Source organism: Drosophila ficusphila, unplaced genomic scaffold (assembly GCF_018152265.1).
Source record: "Drosophila ficusphila isolate 14025-0441.05 unplaced genomic scaffold, ASM1815226v1 contig_198, whole genome shotgun sequence".
NCBI lineage: Eukaryota > Metazoa > Arthropoda > Insecta > Diptera > Drosophilidae > Drosophila > Drosophila ficusphila.
The window spans coordinates 2,875,441-2,898,854 of NW_025064092.1; the positions used below are offsets into that span (position 1 = coordinate 2,875,441).

General features: G+C 43.3%; 7 protein-coding genes across 7 annotated transcripts; 4 read left to right on the top strand and 3 right to left on the bottom strand.

Annotated features, from left to right (window-relative positions):
* Window positions 1-213: 213 nt before the first annotated feature.
* LOC108101699 (synaptic vesicle glycoprotein 2B) lies at window positions 214-14,396 on the bottom strand. The gene is made up of 4 exons (XM_017206136.2): window positions 14,209-14,396; window positions 2,749-3,273; window positions 1,463-2,119; window positions 214-992 (listed from the first exon to the last, which is right to left on the bottom strand). The coding sequence occupies exons 1-4, from the start codon at window positions 14,249-14,251 to the stop codon at window positions 592-594; spliced, it is 1,626 nt and encodes a 541-aa protein (XP_017061625.1). The 5' UTR covers window positions 14,252-14,396; the 3' UTR covers window positions 214-591.
* LOC108101702 lies at window positions 3,580-3,849 on the top strand. Its single transcript, XM_017206140.1, has one exon. It carries the CDS (start codon window positions 3,580-3,582, stop codon window positions 3,847-3,849), a length of 270 nt encoding a protein of 89 aa, XP_017061629.1.
* On the top strand, window positions 4,822-5,272 carry LOC108101703. The gene has a single exon (XM_017206141.1). It carries the CDS (start codon window positions 4,931-4,933, stop codon window positions 5,174-5,176), a length of 246 nt encoding a protein of 81 aa, XP_017061630.1. The 5' UTR covers window positions 4,822-4,930; the 3' UTR covers window positions 5,177-5,272.
* Window positions 6,113-6,649, top strand: LOC108101701. The gene has a single exon (XM_017206139.1). It carries the CDS (start codon window positions 6,144-6,146, stop codon window positions 6,594-6,596), a length of 453 nt encoding a protein of 150 aa, XP_017061628.1. The 5' UTR covers window positions 6,113-6,143; the 3' UTR covers window positions 6,597-6,649.
* Window positions 11,357-13,902, top strand: LOC108101700 (mediator of RNA polymerase II transcription subunit 29). The gene has a single exon (XM_017206138.2). The coding sequence runs from the start codon at window positions 11,369-11,371 to the stop codon at window positions 12,122-12,124; it is 756 nt and encodes a 251-aa protein (XP_017061627.1). The 5' UTR covers window positions 11,357-11,368; the 3' UTR covers window positions 12,125-13,902.
* A 634-nt stretch (window positions 14,397-15,030) lies between the features above and the next one.
* Window positions 15,031-19,276, bottom strand: LOC108101705 (BTB/POZ domain-containing protein 17). Its single transcript, XM_017206142.2, has 4 exons — window positions 18,739-19,276; window positions 17,325-18,309; window positions 17,097-17,254; window positions 15,031-16,478 (listed from the first exon to the last, which is right to left on the bottom strand). The coding sequence occupies exons 1-4, from the start codon at window positions 19,090-19,092 to the stop codon at window positions 16,224-16,226; spliced, it is 1,752 nt and encodes a 583-aa protein (XP_017061631.1). The 5' UTR covers window positions 19,093-19,276; the 3' UTR covers window positions 15,031-16,223.
* A 508-nt stretch (window positions 19,277-19,784) lies between these two features.
* On the bottom strand, window positions 19,785-22,914 carry LOC108101686 (thioredoxin domain-containing protein 5 homolog). The gene is made up of 3 exons (XM_017206116.1): window positions 22,597-22,914; window positions 20,990-21,392; window positions 19,785-20,925 (listed from the first exon to the last, which is right to left on the bottom strand). Exons 1-3 carry the CDS (start codon window positions 22,800-22,802, stop codon window positions 20,257-20,259), a joined length of 1,278 nt encoding a protein of 425 aa, XP_017061605.1. The 5' UTR covers window positions 22,803-22,914; the 3' UTR covers window positions 19,785-20,256.
* Window positions 22,915-23,414: the final 500 nt, after the last annotated feature.

Genomic DNA, 23,414 nt, shown 5'->3' on the forward strand with positions numbered 1-23,414 from the left:
GTTCTGCTGTAGCCGCACTCATAATTATTAAGGGTTTAATATCATACTTAAATAAAGCACTTAGATATGTTTTTAGCAATCGCACTTCTTTTAAAAACATTTAAAACATATTATTTTCATGCAATGGAAAAAGCACAGGGAAGTGAAAGTCATGAGGGTCCATTTTTCAAGCTAAGATTTTGAAGACCCGTATGTAAATATTAATTAAATCGATTAACAAACATAAAAGCCCTTTAAAATATATTAAAAATGCAAATTTTGGTACATATTTTGAAGCTCGTAGAAAAGAGTTCTTATTCTATTTAAACTTACGAAATTATTTAACTTGTATAATTTAGTCATAAAAGTTTGACATTATTGTCTGCTTTAAAACATTATAAAATGTATATTTAATAATTCATTTATATTTGCTTAAGTAAAAGCCAAACAAATGAAAGCACCGCTTAATAAGTTTAAAATAAATATATAAGTATAAAAAAAAACAATAACCTTCACAAAGTATTTGTTAAATATCTTATCACATAAAACAAAGCTAAAAGATTCGTTGATCATTTTTTTGAAAGAAGCCTCTCTGTTTAGCTTAAACCTATTCTATTTGGAGTTAATTGCAAAAATGGGACTCGTGGTGGCCGAAACAATCGCCTTTGCCGTCGCCGATGGTTTCGCCTTCGATTTCTCTGGCAAAAAGTATCCCAGGATGCAGAGGACAACCACCAGGACCAACATGGCCCAGAAGATGGGGTCGCAGCTGGCGAAGAGCAGGCGTCCCAGGATATTACTGCCCACCACTGCACCCAGTCGACCCACCATCATGATGAAGCACATTCCCATGGCATTGATGTGGGTGGGATAGAACTCCATGGCGATGGTGCTGACCAGGCCACCGCAGTTGCCGATGGCCATCACGACGGTCAGGGCGACCACCACCAGGGCAAACTGCTCCACGTAGTGCAAAGCCACCAAACAAATCATGGTGAACACCATCCAGGTCACTAAAAAGGAAAAAGAATAATAGGGAGTTATAAATTTAAAATAATTAACTTCATAAAAATTAACAGCTTGATTTTAAAGCAAACAGTGTCTGGCAAAATAATGTTTACATTGTTTGTACATTTATATTAAATAAATATTAACACTAATACGTACAATATTCTTTCGATACTCTCAATAATATACATTTTGTATAATTCGAATTCATTTAGATGTTTTAGATTTAGATTCAAATCAGTCAATACTTTTTTTTGCTTTTATAAGTAAGTGGAAAAATACCAAAGGAGCTAATAGATAAAATATTATATGTTTAAATTGTTCGTATCTATTTTATAAGAAAATATAAACAACGAAATTAACATCATATTATTATGATATTCCAATGTTCAGATTGATCCATTTTGTTTTAATTTTAATTATATATGTTAATATATATTTTATTAATTTAAAATACCTAATACTTAATACTCACTCAACAGATTCTTCTTGCCCATGTAGTCGATGATGAAGGCAAACAGCAGGTAGATCATCACGAAACAGGCACCGATGATGATCATCACCTGGTAGGTGGATGTATCCACGGCCACGGAGCAGCTGGTCGACTCACTCGCCGCTCCCGAGTCCACAGTGAAGCCCTGAAGGACTCCGCAGAGCAGAGTATCGTCGCCATTCCGAGTGCCCAACTCATCGAGGATGGTGGGGAACCACATGAAGATGCCCTGGGCCAGGAAATAGATGAGGAACTGGGTGACGCAGATGTTCAGAGTGTGCCACACTCTCGAGCGATGGAAGAGGGGCACGGTTTGGTGCCAAACGAGACGCACTGCGTCCAGGAAGCCATGGACATCGGACAAACTAGCACCGCCACTTTCCAGAGCCACTTCTTTCACAGGATATTCACAGGGATCTCGGCCAGAATTCTGAACGTAGATGGAGCGCAGGATCTCCAGGGACTCGTCGCCACGTCCCTGGACCAGCAGGTATTTCGGGGTCTCAGGAAGAGTGCTGATTCCCAGGAGAGCCAGCAGGGAAACGGAGACGTTCGCCAGGATCAAAACGCGCCAGGATGAGAAGCGCATTCCAAGGACAATGGTCTCGATGCGCAGCGGTAAAATTCCAATTGCCATGGCTGTAAAAATATATTTTTAAATAAATATGAGTATACAGATATATATGTGGGGAATAGCGCAGCCCTTTAAATCAAAACAACGTAAGCAAATATAGGAAAACCCTAAACTAACACGGCGTATGCGTAATGTTATCCAATAAAAACAAGTATACGACAAGTCATCCAGAATAAACACTACATCACAACACGGCGTATGATTAAAAAACAAACTTTACAAAGGTTTTAAAGATATTAAACCATAAATTATAATCTCTTTGCAAGGGTATAAAAAGTAGTATTTCAAGTTTTTTGCCTTATATGACTAAAATCTTAAATGAGTTGTATTTTCTATACAGTGAAAAAATAACGAAAAAGCGAAAAATATGTTCAAAAATTTGTTTTGTTTTTTGTGTAAAAAGAAGATTAAAAAACCTGATAAACAAGTAATACATTTATTAGGAAAATATTCGCAGAACTTTTATGTTTATTATATATATTCTCGTATTATCTATTCAAGAGTGAAAAAACTACAAATGCTCTATGCCAAACTGCAGACACTCAACTTTCTACTTAGACAAACAACAAGTGAGTACACAGCATTCCCTCGAATACTATTATCTGATGAAATAAACAAATTAAAAGGCACTCACCTGGTGCAAAAATCATGGCCATGCAGAGGAATCCGGAGAGCAGGGTGACGTGTCTGACCCTCGAGCCGTTGCCGTGGAACTCGCCGCACAAACTGAAGACGCACGCCTGTCCGCCGGAAATGAAGAATCCGGTGAGGAACCGGAAGACGATCAGCATCCAGATGTTCACCGAGAACCCCGAAACGATCGAGCAAACGGAACTGAGGCACAGAGCGTACTTCAAGGTGGTGGCTCGACCCCAAGTGTCAGCCAGGAATCCCATGGCATGGGAACTCAGGACGACGCCCAGGAATCCGGCGGAGGCCAGGATGCCCTGCTGGTCCAGCGTCGGCTGGAGGTCGCACTTCATCTGGTTCATGATCAGGCTCACGCCCATGATCTCCACCATCACGCCCATGAAGCAGAGTCCGCAGATGAGGAGCAGCTTGTAGTGGAACCATCCCACGCCCGTCAGCGTGATGGCCTCCTCGAAACTGTGCGGCCGGGGCTTCTCCTGGCGGTTCTCCTCGCGTCCAACACCGATTTCTACACCAGGAAAAAAGAAAAAAAAAGGTTAATAATAAAAAAAAAAGATTTTGAAAAACGATCAACAATTGTAGAAGATATAGCGACAACAAAAAAATATCAATAATAACACAATTAAAAAATATATAAGAAATTATTTTTCAACAAATTTGTATGTTTCAATTTATGATTTTTTCCAGTGAATCCGTCAATGAGAATCAGTCAATTAAAGTCACTAAATGGGAAACCCTAGAGTTTATGGAATAACTTAACTGCCCCATAAGTATCTCGATTTCCATTCAATCCGAACTCAGTTGCCACTTAATCATGGCCTCAGCTGCGGTGGAAAAATCGGAGGATCCGGAGGCGAAGGACGATGTTACCCTGCCCAAGGAGCAACCACCTCCAGCGTTCTTCGAAACGAAGACCTTCCGGATAATCTCGATTTTTCTGTATCTGGGAGGGATCAGTGGATTGGGCATGGTGCTGGCCTTATACTATCTTATCTTCTTCGACTCCGAAATGCCGGAGATCCACCTCAAGTTCCCCGTCTCCATTGGCGGCCATCCGGTGCAGAAGTTGCACGACTACCAGTGACCTATTCGGTTGGTGAGTACTTCCACCTATTCATATACACATCTAAATATATATGGGTATATATAAATGTGAAGAAGAGGGTCGGAGGGCAGGCCACTGCTAATTGGATTGGGAAATGCTGGCAAAGGCGGGGAAAGAATGCGCCAGTGGAATGCTCGACTAGTTAATGCCCTTGGAAAATAGTTCATAGCCCTATTTTCACTCAATATTTACCATTGTATACTTACAGCTACAAAATAATACATTTATACTACATACACTTAATTAAAAGCTGATCGAAAACATATACCCCCATGTTTAATTCGCTTGTATCCTTAATCAATGCATTTTTCTGCATAAATTAACAAACATTAACACCCATTTGAATTTTGTAAGATATATGAAAATCGATATTTGGTTCACATAAACACATGTGCAAAAGGATTTTAATAAAACAACACCTGATTATAGGGAAATAAACTGAAATCAAGATCTGGAAACTTAGATGAATGACTATACCCCTCGTCTCGGACTTTTGGGTCCACTTGCATTTCCCTGGCCAAACATGAATATAGATTCTGCAAACGTGAAGCGACAGTGATGAGGAGGAGTGAAGTGAAGTGGCTCGGAATCGGAATCTGAATCGGAATTGTGGGAGTGACGACGGGTTGGCGGGAAATCAAACCGGGTCAAGTGGTCCGCCCAAGAACGCAGCACGTGATGCGTTTCTAGTTGGTTCTGGTTACACTACTGTGGCATGGCGGTATTGCTACTGATACCAGGGGTACAACTACTCGTAGTGCCGCCGGCGAATCTTATTAGCGTGGCCCCCAAGACGATGCCCCCGGTCGCCAGCCGCCCCCCAAAGAAACCGCAAAAAACAGTCAAGCGGAATGCGAAAACAAATATAGAAAAAAAAAACACAAATACAAGAAGAAAAAAAAACAAATACAAATCGAAACAGAAGACCTGATCCCCGGACAGTCGTAGCACTCGCTCAATTGTGTTCAGTTCGTTCGAAGAGGCGGTGGTCACGCTTTCGACTTGCACCCTATTTTTTCAAGTGATATTTCGATTATTTTCGGAAGTGAATCCAGAAGAAATGAGCGGACAACCGGGCTTAATGGCGAACCTGGCCGATGTGGTCAAGGAGGCCAAGGATGAGGAGATCCAGATGCCCAAGTCGAACGACTTCTTCGAGTCGAAGACCTTCCGCCTCCTCACCTTGATGCTCTACATGGGCGGGGTGAGCGGAATGGGCCTGACTCTGGCGGTCTACTACCTGTTCATCTGGGACTCCCGCATGCCGCCGCTGCCCGTTTTCAAGCACACGCATCCGATTGGCTAGGATTCGGATTCGGATTTGGATTTGGATTCCCCTCCCCCCAAAGCCACAAATCGCACGCAGCCAGCACGCTCCCATCGACATCAGTGACCAGATTGGGTGAGTGACCACGTCGCACTGACCACTGCAAACCTTCCGAATTCGCTGGCTATTCGCCAGTGCTGGCACTTTGGCTACTGCTTTATTAAGTAGGGATTATCGTAGACTCAACAAATCCCGCGTTGTATAAAACAAATACGGAAAAATGTGGAGATTTGTAAACATGTGTAAATGGGGAACAGTATCGCCTTAAATATGGATGAGAATTGCAAATCTAACAAATAAGGCCAACAAATATGCAACAAAATATGCAAATTTAGTTGTACCTTTGGTTTTAGAAAATACTACTTAAATTATTTTGCACAATCACGAAAAATAATTTGCAAAAGACTACGTTTGTAGGATTTCTTAATTGTGATGTTACCTGTGAAAATATTTTTTAGTAATCAAAATTTATAAAGTCAGCCTAAGAGCAGACTTCTCATGCATTAATAACATTTTGCCATTTCAACTAGAGTACACCACTTGAATTCCCTTTGTCGAAAACATTTTTAAGCCAATGGTTTGTTGAGTTTTACTTCAGCGGTTGATTTCCCCACCGCAGATCGGGGTTTTTCCTTTGCCAACGAAAAACAAAATAAAATGTCAACACTGTTGTGGATTGGCTTTTGTGGGCGGCAGTGGCTTAATTAGCCCCCGTGGCCGATATCAAAAGTTGACAGCCAGGCACAAAACTAATCCGCTTTGCTACGTGCCACTAAATCGCAGAGTTGAAAGCACCTATTCGCATTTGTTTTATCCCCGCCATTGCGTATGGCGTCAGCCGAGTGATTTTGATTTAATCGTGGTGGCGACATCAAAATCAGTAGCTGCCACATCGCCAAGTGGACTGCCACGGCTAGTAATTTATAAACACAATCAAATATCCGTAATGTCGGCGGCACCGGAAACCGCCAAAGTTGGCCTGGGAAATGCGACCAGTATGGCGAACTTGGCCAAAATCGTCAATCTGATCGAAACGAGTGCGAGTGCGAGGGCGGAGGAGGAGGATAGGGATAAGGAGAAGGGCCAGGAGGAGCGGGCCAGGGGATCCGCCGGAAGTGGAGGGACCCCAAGTGGCAGCAGTGTTCGCCTGGCCAGCAGCAGTGCCCCGCGAAGAAGTGCCTGTGCCACATCGTATGTGCCGAAGTCACCGCAATTGGAGGAGATTGTCTTCGCCGAACCCACTTGCACTGAGAAATTCGCACGCTACTTTGTCATCGTTATCTACCTGTGTGGACTCTGCTCCCTGGGATTCTTCCTGTCCATCTACCACATCTTCTTCTGGGACTCACGCATGCCGCCCGTCTACAAGGGCCAAAAGAAAGCACCCGCCTTTGGCTAAATCTGCCCACTGAATTCATTACACTAATCACAACTAAGCAAGTCGTAATTTCATTTTTGGTAAGCCAAAAAAATAAGAAAATTTAGGTTCTTAAAAGAAAGGAATACCACAAATTGTTCGCCCTTTCAACGTTCTTTAGATACTCTTCGGAAAATCCAAGTAAAATTTATTTTCTTGCATACATGGCGTATGAGTAACCTAAAAGGACATTACGCATACGCAAAGTGGTTCGGAAAAAATACAATTTTAAATAATGTTAAGTTATGGAAAGAAAATTGAAAGCTATAAATAAATCTGTTCCTAAATTCATTTTGGGGCCTACTTGTCGTACGAGGCGTATGCTTAATATTAAGGGCCACACATTACTCATACGCACCGTTCGCTTCGGAGAGCAATTAAATTTTAATTACATTGTAATTACAGAGGCGTAGAGGTTTGATCTCAAGAAAGGCAGCTCCATGAAATTCTCAAGCGCATTCCTGCTGCGAATATTCCAGTTTAATTACAAATATTGCCCATTGCACCGAATAATATGACGCCCATATTTACCAGGCATACACTCAATTACTAAAGTCATACCATTAGTTCTTATTAAGTTTATATATGGCGGCCGTCTCGTCCTCCTCGGCTGGCCTGAAAACTTTTTGCCCCACCAAACTTTAAGTTTAATTATGTGTATCCAACTCTGTATCATGTATGTGTATGGTGGGTAACTTTCCCCGTTGCAAGTTGCCATAGCCATTGCCCCCTTAGGTTATTCCTTCGTTCCGGCTGCCCGAGCTGCTTAATCAGCTTTGTCTGCACATAAGTAAGCAGATGGATAAACCATCCTTAAACTTGGCTGGGCTGGCGGGGAAAATGGCTGCAGGGCAAACGGAAATGCGAAGTGGAAAATGGGAAATGCAATAGGCCGGGCCCAAAACATTTTCGAGGCCAGCACAGCCAGATGAACGATGGGCGTGGATGGCTTCACCTGGCTACGTTGGCGATTTAAACTCCTTGAAGGAAACTTTGCAACAATGCTGCTTGTAAAATGCCTGGGCGATAGTGGGTGTGTGGCCTACATCCTGGCCCACATGATGAATATGCATTTAAGTGCAAGTACAGTAGAGATTTGGTAGCTCAAGCAAAATACAAATATTATTTTTATTAAAATATAAAAAAATTAAAAACTTTCTTAAAACCTTCCTGAGTTTACAACTCTTTTCTAAAGATAGTTTGTTTTTTGCATTTTGGGCACAATATCCTAGCATACTTTTTGGAAAAAACCGCGTGTTTTACTTTTCGAAGTTTACCTGTACATAAATGTGATTGTGGGTGTGTGACTGGCTATCTCTTTTCTCTTCAGGGTTTGTGTGTGTGTGAAGCTTATACAACAAAATCAATGGCCAACATTGCAATACCGTTCGCTGCGCTTGCCTCCTCTCGTTCGCACGCCTGCAATTCGATTCACCGAGCACTGCATTCGTTCCGCTCTCTCTTTCTCTCTCTCCTGGTGTGCTCTCCTTTCGCTCTCTCCTTAGCTCTCTCGGCTTGTCCTAGTGACCTAGTTGCAGTTTGTTAACCCCCGAAGGCAACGGAAAACGAAGGTGTGCGCGGCGGGTTAAAGGTGTGTGAAGGGGAAAGGGGCCGGGGCGGCGAAAGTTTGGACGTCCTTCGCGACACCTGCGAAGGTTGCTGTCAAAGCCAGCAACGCACGCCCATCGCCAACCGCACCCCCACCGAAAATTGCACAACATTTGCGTTTCGAAAAATGCCATAATTTGCAAACATTGATTGGCATTGAAATCATTGCAATAGTGAAAATTAATTCAAGCGCGCATTTTAATTTCCGCATATGAGTCAGCGGGGGCATGGGGGTTAAGCGGTGAGGAGACGCTGGATGGTTAAGGGAGTGGCGGAGATAGCGGGGAAATGGAAACTGCACTTGACACACAAAGAGCGGCAACGTGCCGACGTGCGGTTTGTTTTTGTTTCTGCACTGCGTTTTTGTTTTTATTTTGCTTTCAAAGAAATGCCGAAAAAAAAACATAAGAAAGAAAAGCAGCAACATCAGCTAGCGTGGGCAGCCGAAAATGTAAATGAGCCAGAGCGAGAGAGATGGATTTTATGAATGAAATTAAAAGCGAAGATCGCTAATGCAATGAGGCAAACTTTCCAAGCCGAAGTTCCCAACGAAGCGAAGGGAAAGGAGCCAGAAAAGAGAGAGTCGTTCCTCGCACGAAGGAGAAAAGAAAAGACACGAAGGCGAAAAAACGGCACAAAACTCCTGGCAGCCTCTCTCTATGCTCTCATTTCGCTTGCACACGTTCGACGCGTCGGTTGGCAGACAAGTTTTTGCGCGCTCTTTTTTTGTACTTTTAAGCACGCCACGCATAAACAATAATAAATAAAATAAAAGTTAAATATTATTAAACATAAATACAAAAAAATAAAAAACAAACAAAATAAACCAAAGAAGGTGGCAAGCTAAAAACCAAAAGAACATTGCATTTATCAACCAAAATAAATACTAGACTATTATAACGGGACACTGCCAAAAACAAAAAGGAAAAAGGCAACTGCAACTGTAACCAAAATCAAGAAGAGGCATTTCTGAACATATCTAACAATCAAAATTCAAGATCGAACCGAATCAAAAATGAACTCGAAACACAGTTCGCTGGAGGAGAAAGTGAAACTGCCGCCCACGGAGACAATAAGCCGCTGCTACCAACCGCAGCAAAGCAACCGCAAGGTCATCCGCATCCTGACCGTCGCCGTCTATGTCCTTTGCGTTTCACTGGCGGCCATCATGCTCTCGCTGTACTACATCTTCATCTGGGACCCCACCATCCGCCCCTTTGTCACCAAGGCCACGCACTGCGGTAAGGCATTCACTCGTTTTTGGGGGTAATCAGCCGGGTAATCAACCGGGTAATCACTACACCTTTCGGGGGAAAACTACTGCTAACCGATGACCAGTAACCAAAAGCACCCAAAAAACCAGAAACCAATCACGGGACGGACATTTGCGGCCAGCGGTCAATCTGGGACAAAGCGGGAATCTAGGCTACGAGAGTTAAGAGCCAGTGGCATTGGGGCTTTGAACGGGGTTCCGATTGGGGTTGGGCTAACCATTAGCCGTTAGCCATTACCGATGGGCTTGGATGGCTGGTAGTACGATGTTGACCCTTTTTTAGCTGCAAAATAAAGTGCTTTTAAGGAAGAGTGCACACTGATGAAACAGTTGAACTATTAAATATACATTTCGATTAAAAAGCATGGTGGTTATAAAAATCTCACTACACCCAAGGAACGCACACCAAATTGTAGAAATTCTCAAATTTAAATCCAATTTATGTCCAACAACTGAAGAATGTAAAATATTTTGTTATTAAAAAAAACAAGGCTCCATAAAATTCTCCGGGTTTCAGATTAAGTATTTCGACTTAGCTAACTAAAGGAAGAATCAGCGATTGCATATTCATTATAAATTCTACAGTAAAGATAAGTATCTAAAACATCTAATGATCAGGAATTCCGAAAAAATCACTGGTCACAATCGTTTAAAAAGTTCCAGAAAGTTTTCTGTGATAATTTACACTTTTTTCTGGGAAAATACTATTGCATACCTATTGGCCATTTCTAATTAATAATTAATTTCATATTCAATGCAAATTCATCTTTAAAGAAAATGCCACCGATTTCTTATAAAGTTATCTGAATTGGCAACACTTTCCCAGAAAGGACGTTAAAAAGCCGCCCACATTGTTTCACTCACTTCGGCTTTAGCTCGTTCCGCTTTCATCCTTCCTTTGCTTCTTGGCTTTTTGTTCAGTTTTTGTAAATCAACTCGAAATTGGGTCAATGGGGTGTCATGCACACGACTACACCCAATCCAAGCAACCAACCAACCAACCGACCAACCAACCAACCACCCACCGCCCAAAACACGCTGGGGTGCAATTTTCCTTGCTGTACTTTCCATTTGCAGTTTGCAGTTCAATAAATCTAATTTGATGCAATTAAATACAGAATCTGGAAGCTTAATGAAAGTTATACGGCAAGCAAATTGGAATTTATGGCAGCGAAGAAGCAAATTGCCAGAGCAAAATGTAAGGTAATATTCTTAATATCCGCCTTCAAAGTTTCTGCCCCTCGAAAGGCGGTGTTTTTTTCTTCTTGTTGCTCTTATTTAAAATTTGATTAACCGCCTGCATAACAAGGCAGAACTGCTTACAAGGATAGGCAAAAACGGAAAAGTTTGAGGGAAACAAATAAAATGGGAAAGTCGTGCAAGGACGGGTAAAATTGCACTTGCTAGGCAGAAAAGTATAAATAATTAGGGCTTTAATAATGAGTTTCCCTTGTGGTTGGAAATGGAACTTAATTATTTATGCGAAATAGTAATATACGAATCCATCGGTAATGATATTGGTCAGTGAGCCATAGTACATTTTATTGGGAGAAATATGTATATCTAAAATTTCATATTTTTACTATGTTTAATAAGGTGTTTTTTTTTTAATAAAATCTTCAATCAATTTTATTCTTTAACACTATTTAAAACGTATTTAAGGTTGAAAAGCTTTTGTTAATAATTAACCAAACTTTATGTATCTCTTTAACAATTGTTATTTTTTCAAAACTGTATCTAATAAAATCACATTTTCTTTGCAGATAAAATTGTGATACCCGAAAAAATAGCCATTCGCCTCCTGAACTCATCGGAAGTGACCGCGGAGCAGTTCTACAAGCACATCCTCGAGCAGTACCGCATCCTTAGTCACATGCAGCAGCAGCGCCAGCAGATCCTGCAGCGACAACACCTTCAGCTGCAACAGTTGGAGGCGAACAATCGCTTCCAGGAGGTCTTTGCCACGGCGACCATTATCCAGGCCCATCCGCATCCCCATCCGCATCCCCGAGAGCCGCCGAAAAAGCCACTTTTAGGACCCTACACCCCGATCCCAGGCAACACAAGTCATAACGTTCAGTTGGGTGGCAATTTGGAAACCGATCCGGATCCGGCTCATCTGCCCCTGCTTTTGGACACCTCGCCGCCGGCCGAAGTGACCGGAATGGGTCACTTGAAGCGCAAGACACACCGGAGTCACTACAAACACCACAGAGCCCGAACTGGTGGCCAGAAGAAGCTCTCCGTTGCCAATTCGGTTGCCAATGCAATGGGTGGCAGTTCAACGCCGAGCACAACGAGCGGTGGACAAGGAGGAGATGCATCGCTGGCGGCCACAGCGGCCACATTGCCACATGGCTACATGGATACCCCACTGAATCCGGCGGCAGGAACAATTGTGCAGCCACCGCAGCTGCAGCTGTACACCTCGATGCCCATTCCGCTGATCCTGAGTCCCAGCGAGGAGAAACGACCATCGCACCACGCCCACGGACATGCACATGGCGATCGGCGGGGAGGAGCGCAGTCCGGCGGACGACGAAGGACCACGACGGCCTCGGTTTCCGGATACGAGGCACAGACCTACCTCAATCCATTCCTCACCGGCGAGCTGATCTTCGAGAAGTAAGGGATTGATCAAAACGAACGGGTAGGCCACGTTTTTTTTTTTGTAAGGCAATGTAGAGGGATGATACACTAAAGCCAAGATCGGAAATGGAGATAAGCTCACAAGGTAACCCTTCCCAACAAAAAAAAAGAATGAAAAACAAAAAGGGGGAAGCATTACCTTCCATACCTGATCATACCTATATCAATGGAGAAATGTTTAGACGGGCAGCACTACTCACAATAATTCAGTTTAGCTCAGTACTGGCGATAAGCTATATATATATTAAACAGTTAGCCAAAGGTAAACACTTCAATAAAACTTGGTTAAGCTGTTTTAGTGGGTTTTTAAATCAAAAGCAAGGTTATACATTTCATAAAAAAATAATATACGTTAACAATTAGAGAAATTTTAAGAGTTATGTACCAAAGAATTGAATGCAAAAGTTTTAATCGTTTAATCTATAGTGTAATGTTTTTAATTAAGCAAACCGAGCGGGTCTGATGTACAACTAATTTCAGCTACGGTTAAAAGACTTGACTTACGTCAGTACTGAGCTACAAATTGGTCAATATATAGAGGTTAATAAACGTTATGTACTGCAAAAGGTTAGTTGAAACCATAGCTAAACGATAGTCGATGTACCAAAAAAAAAAAAAAAAAAACACAACCACACAAAAACCACGAAACCACTCAACAACACACTCAAAAGGAACACACGCATAATACGGGACCCACTTCAGTAGAAAGTCACTCGATATCAGCGATTACGGATCACGGAATCACGGATCACGAATCAAGGATCACGGATCACGGATCACAGATCACACAGGCGGCTCACCTCACCAAGCTCAGCAGCAAACTCACCCCACCTAGGACACTGCTTCCAGGCAGCTAGCGAACGCTGCACCAACTACAATAATTAGCCAACCCTAGAGTAACCAGTTTACCAGATTACCGATTACCGATTACCAGTAACCAATTACCAGTAACCCATCCACGGAGTATATCCCCCGGAACGGGGAAGCGGATAAATGTCACTATATTTCAGCATCAGAAACGAATCACACACTCACTCACTTCAAAAGTCATCTCAGCGGAGGGAATTATGCTAGGATGTGTCACGTTCAGATATCGGTTATAACCTTATCTTTATTTCACTACTACTATTTCTTGGATTTTAAATATTATTCCTGTTTTAATAAGAAATCTTTACAAAGTCACCTAGCTTCTAAATTGTTACTTTTTACTACCTGTAAAAATGAATTATCTTATGAGAAGAAGCCTCTTTACTTTATCAGTCACTATTCAAATGTTTAACAAGAGATTCGTAAATCATGGTGGTCTATAAACCATTAGCTGACGCATTACTTATAGGCACTTTGCTCCACAAGATAAAACTAGGCGTGCTAAAGAATTCAAAAAACGAATATTTAGTTATATATAAGGTATATAACCGATGTGTGAAGCGTGACATTTTGTCGGTCTATTCACATACTCAACACTAAATGCAAACCTATCAAAAACCAAATACACTAAGCGAAAAAGCGGGAACGATAGTAGGAGAAAGAGGAGGGAAAGAGAGATATAAAGAAACTGCATCTGCATCGAAAGACACGAGAATTGAATTCATCAATAATAACATACGTATAAACGATATGCATACGATATAGAATTGAATCTGTAACTGATGGGCATATACCGCATATATATCTTATATACCGCATATATCTTATATATGTATACCAAGAAAAACAAAGTCATTTTGGCAATAATAAAGCATAGCAAACAAAAAACAAGTTACGTTAAGTGTTTTATTACTGGGTAATGTAAATTACAAGTATAACTGCATGAAATAATTGAATCCAAGATCACCCGCAAATTTCACATTCATAATTTTATATCACGATGAATCTCACTTTTATAGGTTTCTCTTAACAAAATAATCACTCGTTTTTGCAACACAAATAAAAAATATATGTTATACCATGCCATTATCTTTGGGTTTTCTAGAAAATATTGAGGCATTTCACAACTTTAAATAATATCCTTTAACTAGATTGCTGCATCTTTCGTTTTATCATCCACTTTTTTTTGTGACTCACCGAACTCGCGCTCGCAATCTATCACATAAGCGGGATTATCCATGGTGTCCTTGATCTTCCCGTCGGGATGTGGATAGATGGGATGCGGAGATGTTGCGGCTGGCGGCACTGTTCACGGCCAACTGACGAGCTCCGCGGCACTGGGGACTTAAAAGTACGCCCGAGTATCTTTTTGCGCGGGTACGTGCTTCAAAGTCCGATCGCAATTGCGTTCTGTGAAGCTTTCTACGGTAACAGAACCGTAAAACCCCGAACCGGAGATATCCGCACCAAAAATAAATGCTATATAACCGCACCATCGCCCGCAATCTGCAAGTCAGTATCGTGGTGTAAAAGTTTTCTGGTTGACTGGATAAGCGAGATGAAGAACCGGTGATAAGGCGGGCAATCCCACTATTGTCTTCCTGAAACCAACCGATCGTAAAGGGAATTACGTTGGACCTGGTAAGAACCCCCTGGGGACTGGATGTCTAAAGAGCACGGGATTCTAGAAGCGATCTTCCCGAAGCATGGCAACCATTTCGGTTGGTAAGGTGAGCTAAATTATTATATTAAGTGAAGTACTTATCTGATTTAGTGATAAGTCATGTTTTGTCAGGTGTAAGTCAGGTTAAATAAACGTGAATATGTTGGCTTCTTAATTAAAAAGCAAAGATAACGCACTTTTTGTTCAACCACTCAAGATCCTTTTCACTTATGCCGCATAAACTTTGACAAATTATAAAAAAATAGTTCTGCTTGAGGTAAGTTCAAATACTTTATTGATATTCTCAGCAATCATATCTTTTTTGTACTGTACGAGGCAATGAAAACATGAAGTCATAGTTTTAGACACCTTTATTGGAGGTTTCAGAGATGTTATTTTACAAAATGACTGGTCAACACTAGGAAATAATTAAAATTAAAACCGAAATCACTAAATTATAGGTATATCGTTAAATGACAGTAATTCTACTCTTTAGTTCAGTCTAATGAAAACGCAAACTTCAATAATAGACCATGGCTGATTTTTGAAGAGACATTTTATTTAACAACTACATTAACGCCAAGATGAAATCAATTCGATTGATGGCCGAGATCGATATTGATATTCTCTTCTCATATTGTCTGGCGATCCAACGCACGTCATCTGCACTCGAATGGTCCAGAATCCCTGGCGATCCGCACTGTGGGCCTGTGTGTGCCATAATTTATGGCCAAGTCACTCCCAGCTGGAGTGGCCCATAAAGATAGGCCCCCAAGACGCGACAGGTTGATCCCGGGCCATAAACGCACTCGTAAAGGGATCCAGGTGGAAATCTAGGCGGAAAACACACGTATCTATTGGCTGTAAAACATTTAAACTGATGCTTTATGCATTGGTAAACACACGAGACAGCAATAGCCAAATGCGGCTCTCTCTTTCTTAGCCATTTTGGGGAATTTGGTTTCTTATTTCGCTCACTTTGTTGGTTTCTGTTTTTGTTCTTTACATATCAACGTTTATTTAGAAAATCTCCTTTTCCATAGTCTAGGTTCATTATAGTTGGCGTTCACGCTGCGAAACGGCACAGTAGATATACAGTACGATGCTCACACGCCCAAGTGTCGTGCTTCTTATGGCCAAGATCAACGAACCGCGATCCACCACCTGCGATCTGCGATCTGCGATCCTCAATCAGCGTTTATGGCCCTGCCTTTGAACTCTCACTCCACTTTTTTGTTTGCGGTGCGCTTAACTTATAGGAAAAAAATATATATATGTAAAACAATAAACTTATAACAAAACATATTGCAGGGAGTCGAGTGATCGCGCAGGTGAGGATCATTCCGCTGGTGAGGATCGCAGGGATTGAGCCCAAGCGGATTCGCAGTCGCATCGGATTCGTACATACAAATACATACAAATTTTGAATGGAAGAGTGAAAGACAGTGGTCGCTGCGGTGCTGCGTGGAGTGCTTATTTGGATGCGCCGGAAAGTCAATAGGTCATACACACACACACACACACACAAATTCGATCTCCACTTTCTTATTTAGAACTGAAACGGCGGCGTATCTCGGCAGGTGTGCGATCCCATCGGCGTGATGACCACGTGCAGGGTCAGTGTGTTCCGTGCGGTGCCCGTTAAGTGTGGACTCAAGTACGGTGACGTGTGCTCCAGCTCCTCGTACGGCAGCAGGTTGTCCAGGTTGATCACGCGCGACGTATCCGAGAAGTACTCCGTGCGCTCCACCACCGTGCGGATGTGCATTATCTGGTTCTGCACGCCGACGATCAGCACGGCGATCTGAGGATATAAATAAAATTAAAAAGAGATTCTTTAAAGCCTGTCCTTTTCCAAAATGGAAATGGAAAATGGATTTGCAGAAAAGTGACCAAGACCCTGCACTTCTAAGTCCACAACTTTATTATTTTCTATCTGATTTTGAAGCGACCTCTAAATGTTTGTAGTTTAACTCTCCAACAAACTGCATCATTTGTTAATTTTTTATTTTTTGATCTTTTATCAAGAAAGGGTTCTGCTCCCATTACAAAGTTCTTTCTATTGCTCTCCATTTTCAAATCGAACCCTTTGTACACAGCTTCTAATATTTCAGTGCAGTTAAATTCCAAAACAACCCAGTAACAAACCAAACTTTCGCTGCTTTTTAAATTTGATCTTTGTTTAAAAATACCACAAATGATAAACATGAGCTTGAAAAGAAGCGCGGCAGAGGTTTAAGTTTTCACGAACAATTTTGTTTCCATATTTATGGAAACCAAGCAAATTAGCTTTTCTTTTGCAGAGATGTTTATATTTACTGAAAACATTACAATGTGATTGCAAGCAAAATGAAATTTTCCTACCGAATTACTATAATAATAAATGATTTACATCCCTCTAGGAATTAAATTATAAACTCACCTTAAAGCGCTCCTCGCCAATATTTTGATGCTTGCAGGTAACCCGTAGGCGCACTGTGTTTAACGAGCAGCCCGGCACGTCCTCGCCCCAGACCATTTTGGCCTTGTTGTACTTGACGCCACGCGGGAAAAACTCAATCTCCCAGGTCATGCAGGGATCTACCAAGTAACAAGAGTAAGCAAATTAATTGGAAAACGTAATACGCACTAATCTAGGAACACCACTTACCGTCCTCCTCAGTCTCAGCGATGTGGCGCTGCGAAAAGAAGCAGGTCACATAGTTCTTGTAGTCCTCGATCGCGTCGAAGTTGTGCACATCGATGTCGACGCTCCAGGTGTCGTTCCAGTAGAGGCGCGGCGTGAACTGCAGCTCACCCGACTCACTGGCTCGCACCTCGCGCACCCGATCCTCCTGCCCCGACTGATAGCTCATCCCGATGGCTATTCGCTCGACGAGGAACTCCTTGTGGTACTCGATCAGCGGGTCCATCAGCAGATGTGACAGCTGGCGCGGCGTCATCATGCCGAATCGGATGTGCGTCACCGTCTGCTCGATCAGCTCCATGAAGCTGCCGCTGGCGGTGGCCTCCATCTGCTCGCGACGATGCAGCAGCCACGTCTGCAGGATGGCAAACAGTTTGTACTCGCTGGTGACAACCAGATCGTTCTGCTGCAGCAGCAGCTGCAGAATGGCCGGGTCCATTTCCACAAAGTCACGCGACTCGGCCACCATCTCGAGGTTCCATTTGAGGAACCGCTTCAGCGTCTCGGTGAGATCGTTGTGGGTGGGCGTGAAGGAGAGCGTGTACTGCAGCCAGGAGACCAAATAGCCACTGGTCGCCGCCTTCGCCACGTGCTTGTTCATGTAGCCCACGCAGAGATCGATCAGGTCGCGCACATTGTACTTGTCGCTCAGCGCCAGCATCGGCATCACCGTCTGCAGGGTGACCTCGATGTGGCCCACGTACAGGTACTTGATGAACTGCGGAAACACCGCCGAGCAGCAGGCCTCCTCGTGCAGCTCAATGACATGCTTGCTGCACTCGTTCCACTCGGGGTTCATCAGCATCACCTGAAAGACGTCGCTGCTGGCGCAGAGGATAACGCGGTGCGCGGGATACTCCTTGCCGTCCACCAGGAGCACTATGTCCGACATCAGCTGCTCGGCGTACAGGTTGGCGATCTTGTTGAGCACACTGTTCGCATCGATCATCTGCAAGGGAAGGAGTTTAATAATAATTATGTATGTATATGTTTGAAAAAATTCCTATTGAAACTCATAAAACGATTTTCAAAGCCATACATAAAATATTAAAGGAAAGCCAAAAACCTAATTGCATTTATACGTAGTTAATATAGTCACAAATGTAGTCACTAAACATTTCCGATTTAATTTAGATGAAATTGAACGCAATTCCGAATGCCAACCAAAGTGTTTTTTCTTATTGGAGTTATTTGCAGTTGTCTTATTTGGTGATTTTAACTAGAACTTTCTAAGATACATATGTATCTTTCGAGAATTGTAAACACATCTTTAAGTCAGCAAATATATCTCTGGAACCATTTTTTGGAAATGTCTTCGTTTGCTTGGCCATTTCAGGAAAACATGGAAAACCTCTGGGAACTAAGGCAATTTACCCACCGTGCTGGCTCCATCCTGAGCTTCCTCAGATTCGCGGCACTTGCGCCGCTTCGCCTCTTGATCCTCGTTGGTGTTGGCGCAATTCGCAGGGTTTTCCGACGTGCTGGCGCTGGTTCCATTTGGATGTCCTGTAGGATTGGCCGCTCCGTCGCCAGCAGCACCGCCACCTGCTGCTCCTCCAGCCGCCTCACCAGGCTGATCAGCTGCCGCTGCAGGGCCTCCTCCTCCTCCGGGACCTCCCCCTCCAGCTCCTGCTGCACCTGCACCAGCAGCTGCTCCTCCATGTGCAGCACCTCCCAGTCCTCCGGAGACGGGCGCTGCTCCTCCGCCGCCGCCGCTCCCATTGGCATTCATCGGGAATCGGGGATATCGGGGATCGGATATCGACTGGACCCCGTTTCGGGATTCGCACTGCACTGGCAACTCGCTCAAGGACACTCTAGAGGACCGCTCTGTCAACACGAGCCAAAGACATGGACATGGCAAAAAGTCTCAGATGAAAACAAAATTGAGCTAGAGCTGGTAGCCAGCCGATTAATACAACCGATTTACGATATTCTTTGTTTTCGACAGTGGCACTCGACTCTCGGCACGATAATCGATTACAGAGATGGCGCGCTTCGGAAATTTAAAATTCAAAATGATAAGGGGTTTGCCTTAGGTTTGAAGGATTGCGGAAAGGTTACCCAATACTGAATTTCCACAATTTTCACAACTTTCATCCGATTCCAAAGTGCCATCCCTTTAAACATTTTACGACCCATTTTAATGATAATAACAATATTAATTTCTAAGTATATATTCCAGGTTAGTTAATATTGCTGGTTCTTGTACGCTATTATAAATTAGAGTACTCAAACATTGCTTTAAAAAATATATTTGTACGGAAAATCCCCGAATATTGGGGATTTTTTGTTAGTACATCGAATGCTTGTGCTTCACAAACAATATAATGAGTACAACATATGCTCCACTACATCTCACAAATTTAACCATTGAAAGTATTTCATTAGCAAACAAAACACTTTAAAGTTTAAAGCACTGGCTCATGTTTTCCAATTGATATTTATTTGTATTGTTCTGACAATTTTTCCTAAGGATGACTTAAAAGTAGCCTACCGACCACAAAGTGATTTAGAAATTGGAAATAAAGTTCGCTAAATGGCATTGTTCGTTCACACAGTCCTGTGTCCCATTGAAGTAAATACTAAAAACATAAAAAAACATGGAACCAAACTCAGCTGGCGAAGAGGAGGACGAAAACTTGAACACAGCGGGGGAACAAAGATCACAAGTGATGAATGACTTATCGAATCCAGCTAGCATGTTGTCTTTTTGGGTGTTTTTGTTGTTGTTGTTGTTCTTGATAACAATAGTTTAAATGCGGGCTCCTCACAGAGGCTTCTGCTGGTACATATTTTGAAGAGAAAACATTGCGATTACAATTAGTTTGGCGGGCGTGTTTGTTTGTTCATTCGACTGCTGCTGATATCCCCGGGCTCTGAACGTCCTGCGGACTTAGAGCTCGTCGTGAGCCAGGAACTTCTTTAGGTAGGCCTGCAGCTCCGGCAGCGAGCGACTGCCCTCGTATTCGTTTTGTCGCTTGCCGTTCTTGTAGAGGAAGAGCGTCGGGTAGCCCTCCACTTGCTGGTCAACGCACACCTGCTTGTTCTCGGGCGCCGTGCAATCGACCTTGGCGATCTTCACGTTGCTCTGCGCCTGGTGCGTCTCCGTGGCCAGCTGCTCCCATGTGGGCTGCAGCTTCTGGCAGTGTCCGCACCACGGCGCGTAGAACTTGATGAAGGCCACACCTTCTGCAATGGCCTCGTCGAACTCCGCCTCGCCGGTAATCTGTTGGGGAATAAGCTTCTTGGCCGCATCCTCCTCGCTGCCTGCCTCCTTCTCATCACCGGCCTTCTCTTCTGCCTGGTCTTCGGCCTTCTCCTCCGTCTTCACTGGTGCTACGCCCACCATCTTCTCCACATAGGTCTTCAGAGTGGAAAGATCTCGGGAGCCCGCATACTTCTCAATCTTCTTGCCATCCTCGATCCACAGCAAAGTGGGATAGCCCTTGACTTCGAAGTCCTGGCAAATGGAGCGGAACTGAGTGCAGTCAATCTTAGAGACGGCCACGCTGGGTTCCTTCACAAGCTCCTTGGCCAGCTCCTCCCAAGTGGGAGCCAGTCGCTAAAAAGGGAGAATAGCTCTTTAGCATACGGAAGAATGAAGGAGCAAAGAGACAACTTGTTACCTGACAATGACTGCACCAGGGAGCAAAGAACTTGACAAAGTGATTGCCGCTGGACACGTGCTTGGCGAAGGTCTCCTCGGTGAGGTCCACCACCTGGCCGAGATTCGGGTTCGCGACCTCCTCGCGCTTGGCCTCGTTCAGATCCGCCTCCGCGGGAGTGCTCAGCTCCTGGTTGATGAAGTCGGTGATGGCGGGCAGATCCCGAGTTCCCTTGAACTTGACTGACTCCGGTTCGCCTTGCTTGAAGAGACGCAGCGTGGGATAGCCGGTGACCTGGTGGGTGGCGCACAGGGAATGGTGCTTGGTGCAGTCCACCTTGGCGATGATCACCTTGGGCTCATCCACGTTCATGATCTCCGCCAGCTGCTCCCAAAGCGGCTGAAGACGCTTGCAGTGCCCGCACCTTAACAAAAAAAGCGAAATGGTTAATTTGATTTTTCACAAAATATGTTTAAGTTGTTAAGCATTTCTGTTACTTAAAACAGGCCATAATTAAAATCTTATACCTTTCTTCATTGCCTACTCATCATTTCCAATCTTATTGAACTCTTAGTATGTATATCACGATTAATTTCTGAAATAAAGACTCTACAAATCGGTCAAATCAAAGCATTTACAAAGCCATATACAAAGGAAGACAAAACAATGAGCTGCGATAAGGCTTTGGGGCTTTGTCCCGAACAAAGAGTTTATCATCGGGGGCTAATGCCAAATCGCAGTTCGAAATTCCCCACTCTCGCCTCACAAATAATTTCTCTCGTTGAGAACTTCCTAGCAACATAATTGAACCTAATCAAATTAGCTCATAGACACTGCGATGGCTTTTGATAAGAGCGGAGCTACTAAAAACTATATTGTAGTGGCCGAAATCTCGAGTATTTAGAGTGTCAATCAAGGGGCAAGGGGGTTCTCCAACAAAGCCCCTTATCAACGAACGTGTGATTCGCCTGGAAGCCATGACGAATCTTCGATTCCACGGATCTTTAGTTTCTTGACCAAATCGGGGGTCACAAATTTATGTCACTCAAGATCTGCAGGTATGGGTGCAAAAATAAATATATACCAAAAAGGCGCCCATAATCGTGTGCAAATCGTTGTCTGCCTATTTAGCATAGAGTTGTGTTCCGGTTTCCACATTCTCGGTATCTAAAATGTATGGGATTTATATTTCGTCATATTTCTTCATAAGCAAATGGTAAAAATGTGCTTCTTCGATGTTACTTTAAATTTGTTAGCTTGAAAAGTAAACTGTATTTGTCCTAAAATTTCAAATTTAAATAGTTTTTTTTTAGAAATTATAGACATTTTTTTTACAATTTAATAATTGACTCAAGGCATTCTTAAATATTATGTTTAAATATAATTGCTGGTAATTGAGAGCCATTGACTTTTAATCTCAAAGATAGTTTTAATTGTTAGTTTTAATGTTGCGAAATAAAGGCGAAATCGGAAACCAGAACACTGACGATTGTTATGTGTGCGTGGCTTGGCCACATAAAATAAACGACCGATGTGGACCGCTGCGATTCGCCGGCAAAAAAGTTGGCCAATTTGGTAAGCATTTATTTTACTCAGGGGAGCGGGCAGCAAAACGAATTGCAACTCACCAGGGTGCAAAGAACTTGACGAAGACATTGCCGCCGGCGACTGCAGTTTCGAAGGTTTCTGGATCCAATTCCACGGCGAATTGCTTGTCCGCTTGCTTGCCGGCGGAGGAGTTGGTGTCCTCCTCCTGGGACGCATGGGCGGTGGGCAGGAGCGGCGAAAGCAGCAGTCCGCAGACCGCCACGGAGAGAATCGACCTGGCCAACATTGTGCACGGAACGTTTTAAGAGATCTAAATGCTGGGAGCACCACGTCCGGATACAAAATAAAATTTCAATACTTCGAAAATTGACTGGTGCTCAATAGAGCTGAAAAAACATCGGTCCACAAACGATGGTATCGATATTTTTGCAGCCCTCATTATCGAAACAGAAGTCTTTCCACAAACCCTGGCGTGTGTCCTTGGTCGCCCCTTTTTTCACCACACTGTTGAACACCACGGTTTCCGACTGTGATCTGGCACCGCTGCAAAGACGTCAATCTGGCAGCTCTCTGCTTCTTAAGTGTATTGGTGCGTGAACAGCGAAAATGGCAAACACAAAAACGAGCGAATCGCACACAGAGACGTAGTTAATTTGGGAGGGGGCTGTGTGCGAAAAAGTAGCTTGTATACCGAATGCTTTATACATACAACACAGCAATGACAGTGAGAGAATCCAACCACTCCGAATACCGCTCTCAAGCGATGGTTTTCAACATTAATCATTATAAATTTGAAATACACTGGGTTTTGTAATTCAAAAAACTGGTTTCGCAAAACCGGGGAAAGCGGGAAAATGCCGCAAACAGATGGGCATCCGCTTCGAGTATCGATGCGATA

Coding starts and splice junctions, on each gene's coding strand:
- LOC108101702 (XM_017206140.1), top strand. CDS start 3,580: ATGGCCTCAGCTGCGGTGGAAAAATCGGAGGATCCGGAGGCGAAGGAC.
- LOC108101703 (XM_017206141.1), top strand. CDS start 4,931: ATGAGCGGACAACCGGGCTTAATGGCGAACCTGGCCGATGTGGTCAAG.
- LOC108101701 (XM_017206139.1), top strand. CDS start 6,144: ATGTCGGCGGCACCGGAAACCGCCAAAGTTGGCCTGGGAAATGCGACC.
- LOC108101700 (XM_017206138.2), top strand. CDS start 11,369: ATGCAGCAGCAGCGCCAGCAGATCCTGCAGCGACAACACCTTCAGCTG.
- LOC108101699 (XM_017206136.2), bottom strand. CDS start 14,251: ATGGATAATCCCGCTTATGTGATAGATTGCGAGCGCGAGTTCG. Junction 3,274..14,208: donor AGATTGCGAGCGCGAGTTCG/GTGAGTCACAAA, acceptor TTCCTGGTGTAG/AAATCGGTGTTGGACGCGAG. Junction 2,120..2,748: donor GGCCATGATTTTTGCACCAG/GTGAGTGCCTTT, acceptor ATATTTTTACAG/CCATGGCAATTGGAATTTTA.
- LOC108101705 (XM_017206142.2), bottom strand. CDS start 19,092: ATGAATGCCAATGGGAGCGGCGGCGGCGGAGGAGCAGCGCCCGTCTCC. Junction 18,310..18,738: donor CTCAGGATGGAGCCAGCACG/GTGGGTAAATTG, acceptor CTTCCCTTGCAG/ATGATCGATGCGAACAGTGT. Junction 17,255..17,324: donor CGCTGAGACTGAGGAGGACG/GTAAGTGGTGTT, acceptor GTTACTTGGTAG/ATCCCTGCATGACCTGGGAG.
- LOC108101686 (XM_017206116.1), bottom strand. CDS start 22,802: ATGTTGGCCAGGTCGATTCTCTCCGTGGCGGTCTGCGGACTGCTGCTT. Junction 21,393..22,596: donor GTCAAGTTCTTTGCACCCTG/GTGAGTTGCAAT, acceptor TTTTTTGTTAAG/GTGCGGGCACTGCAAGCGTC. Junction 20,926..20,989: donor CCTGGTGCAGTCATTGTCAG/GTAACAAGTTGT, acceptor CTCCCTTTTTAG/CGACTGGCTCCCACTTGGGA.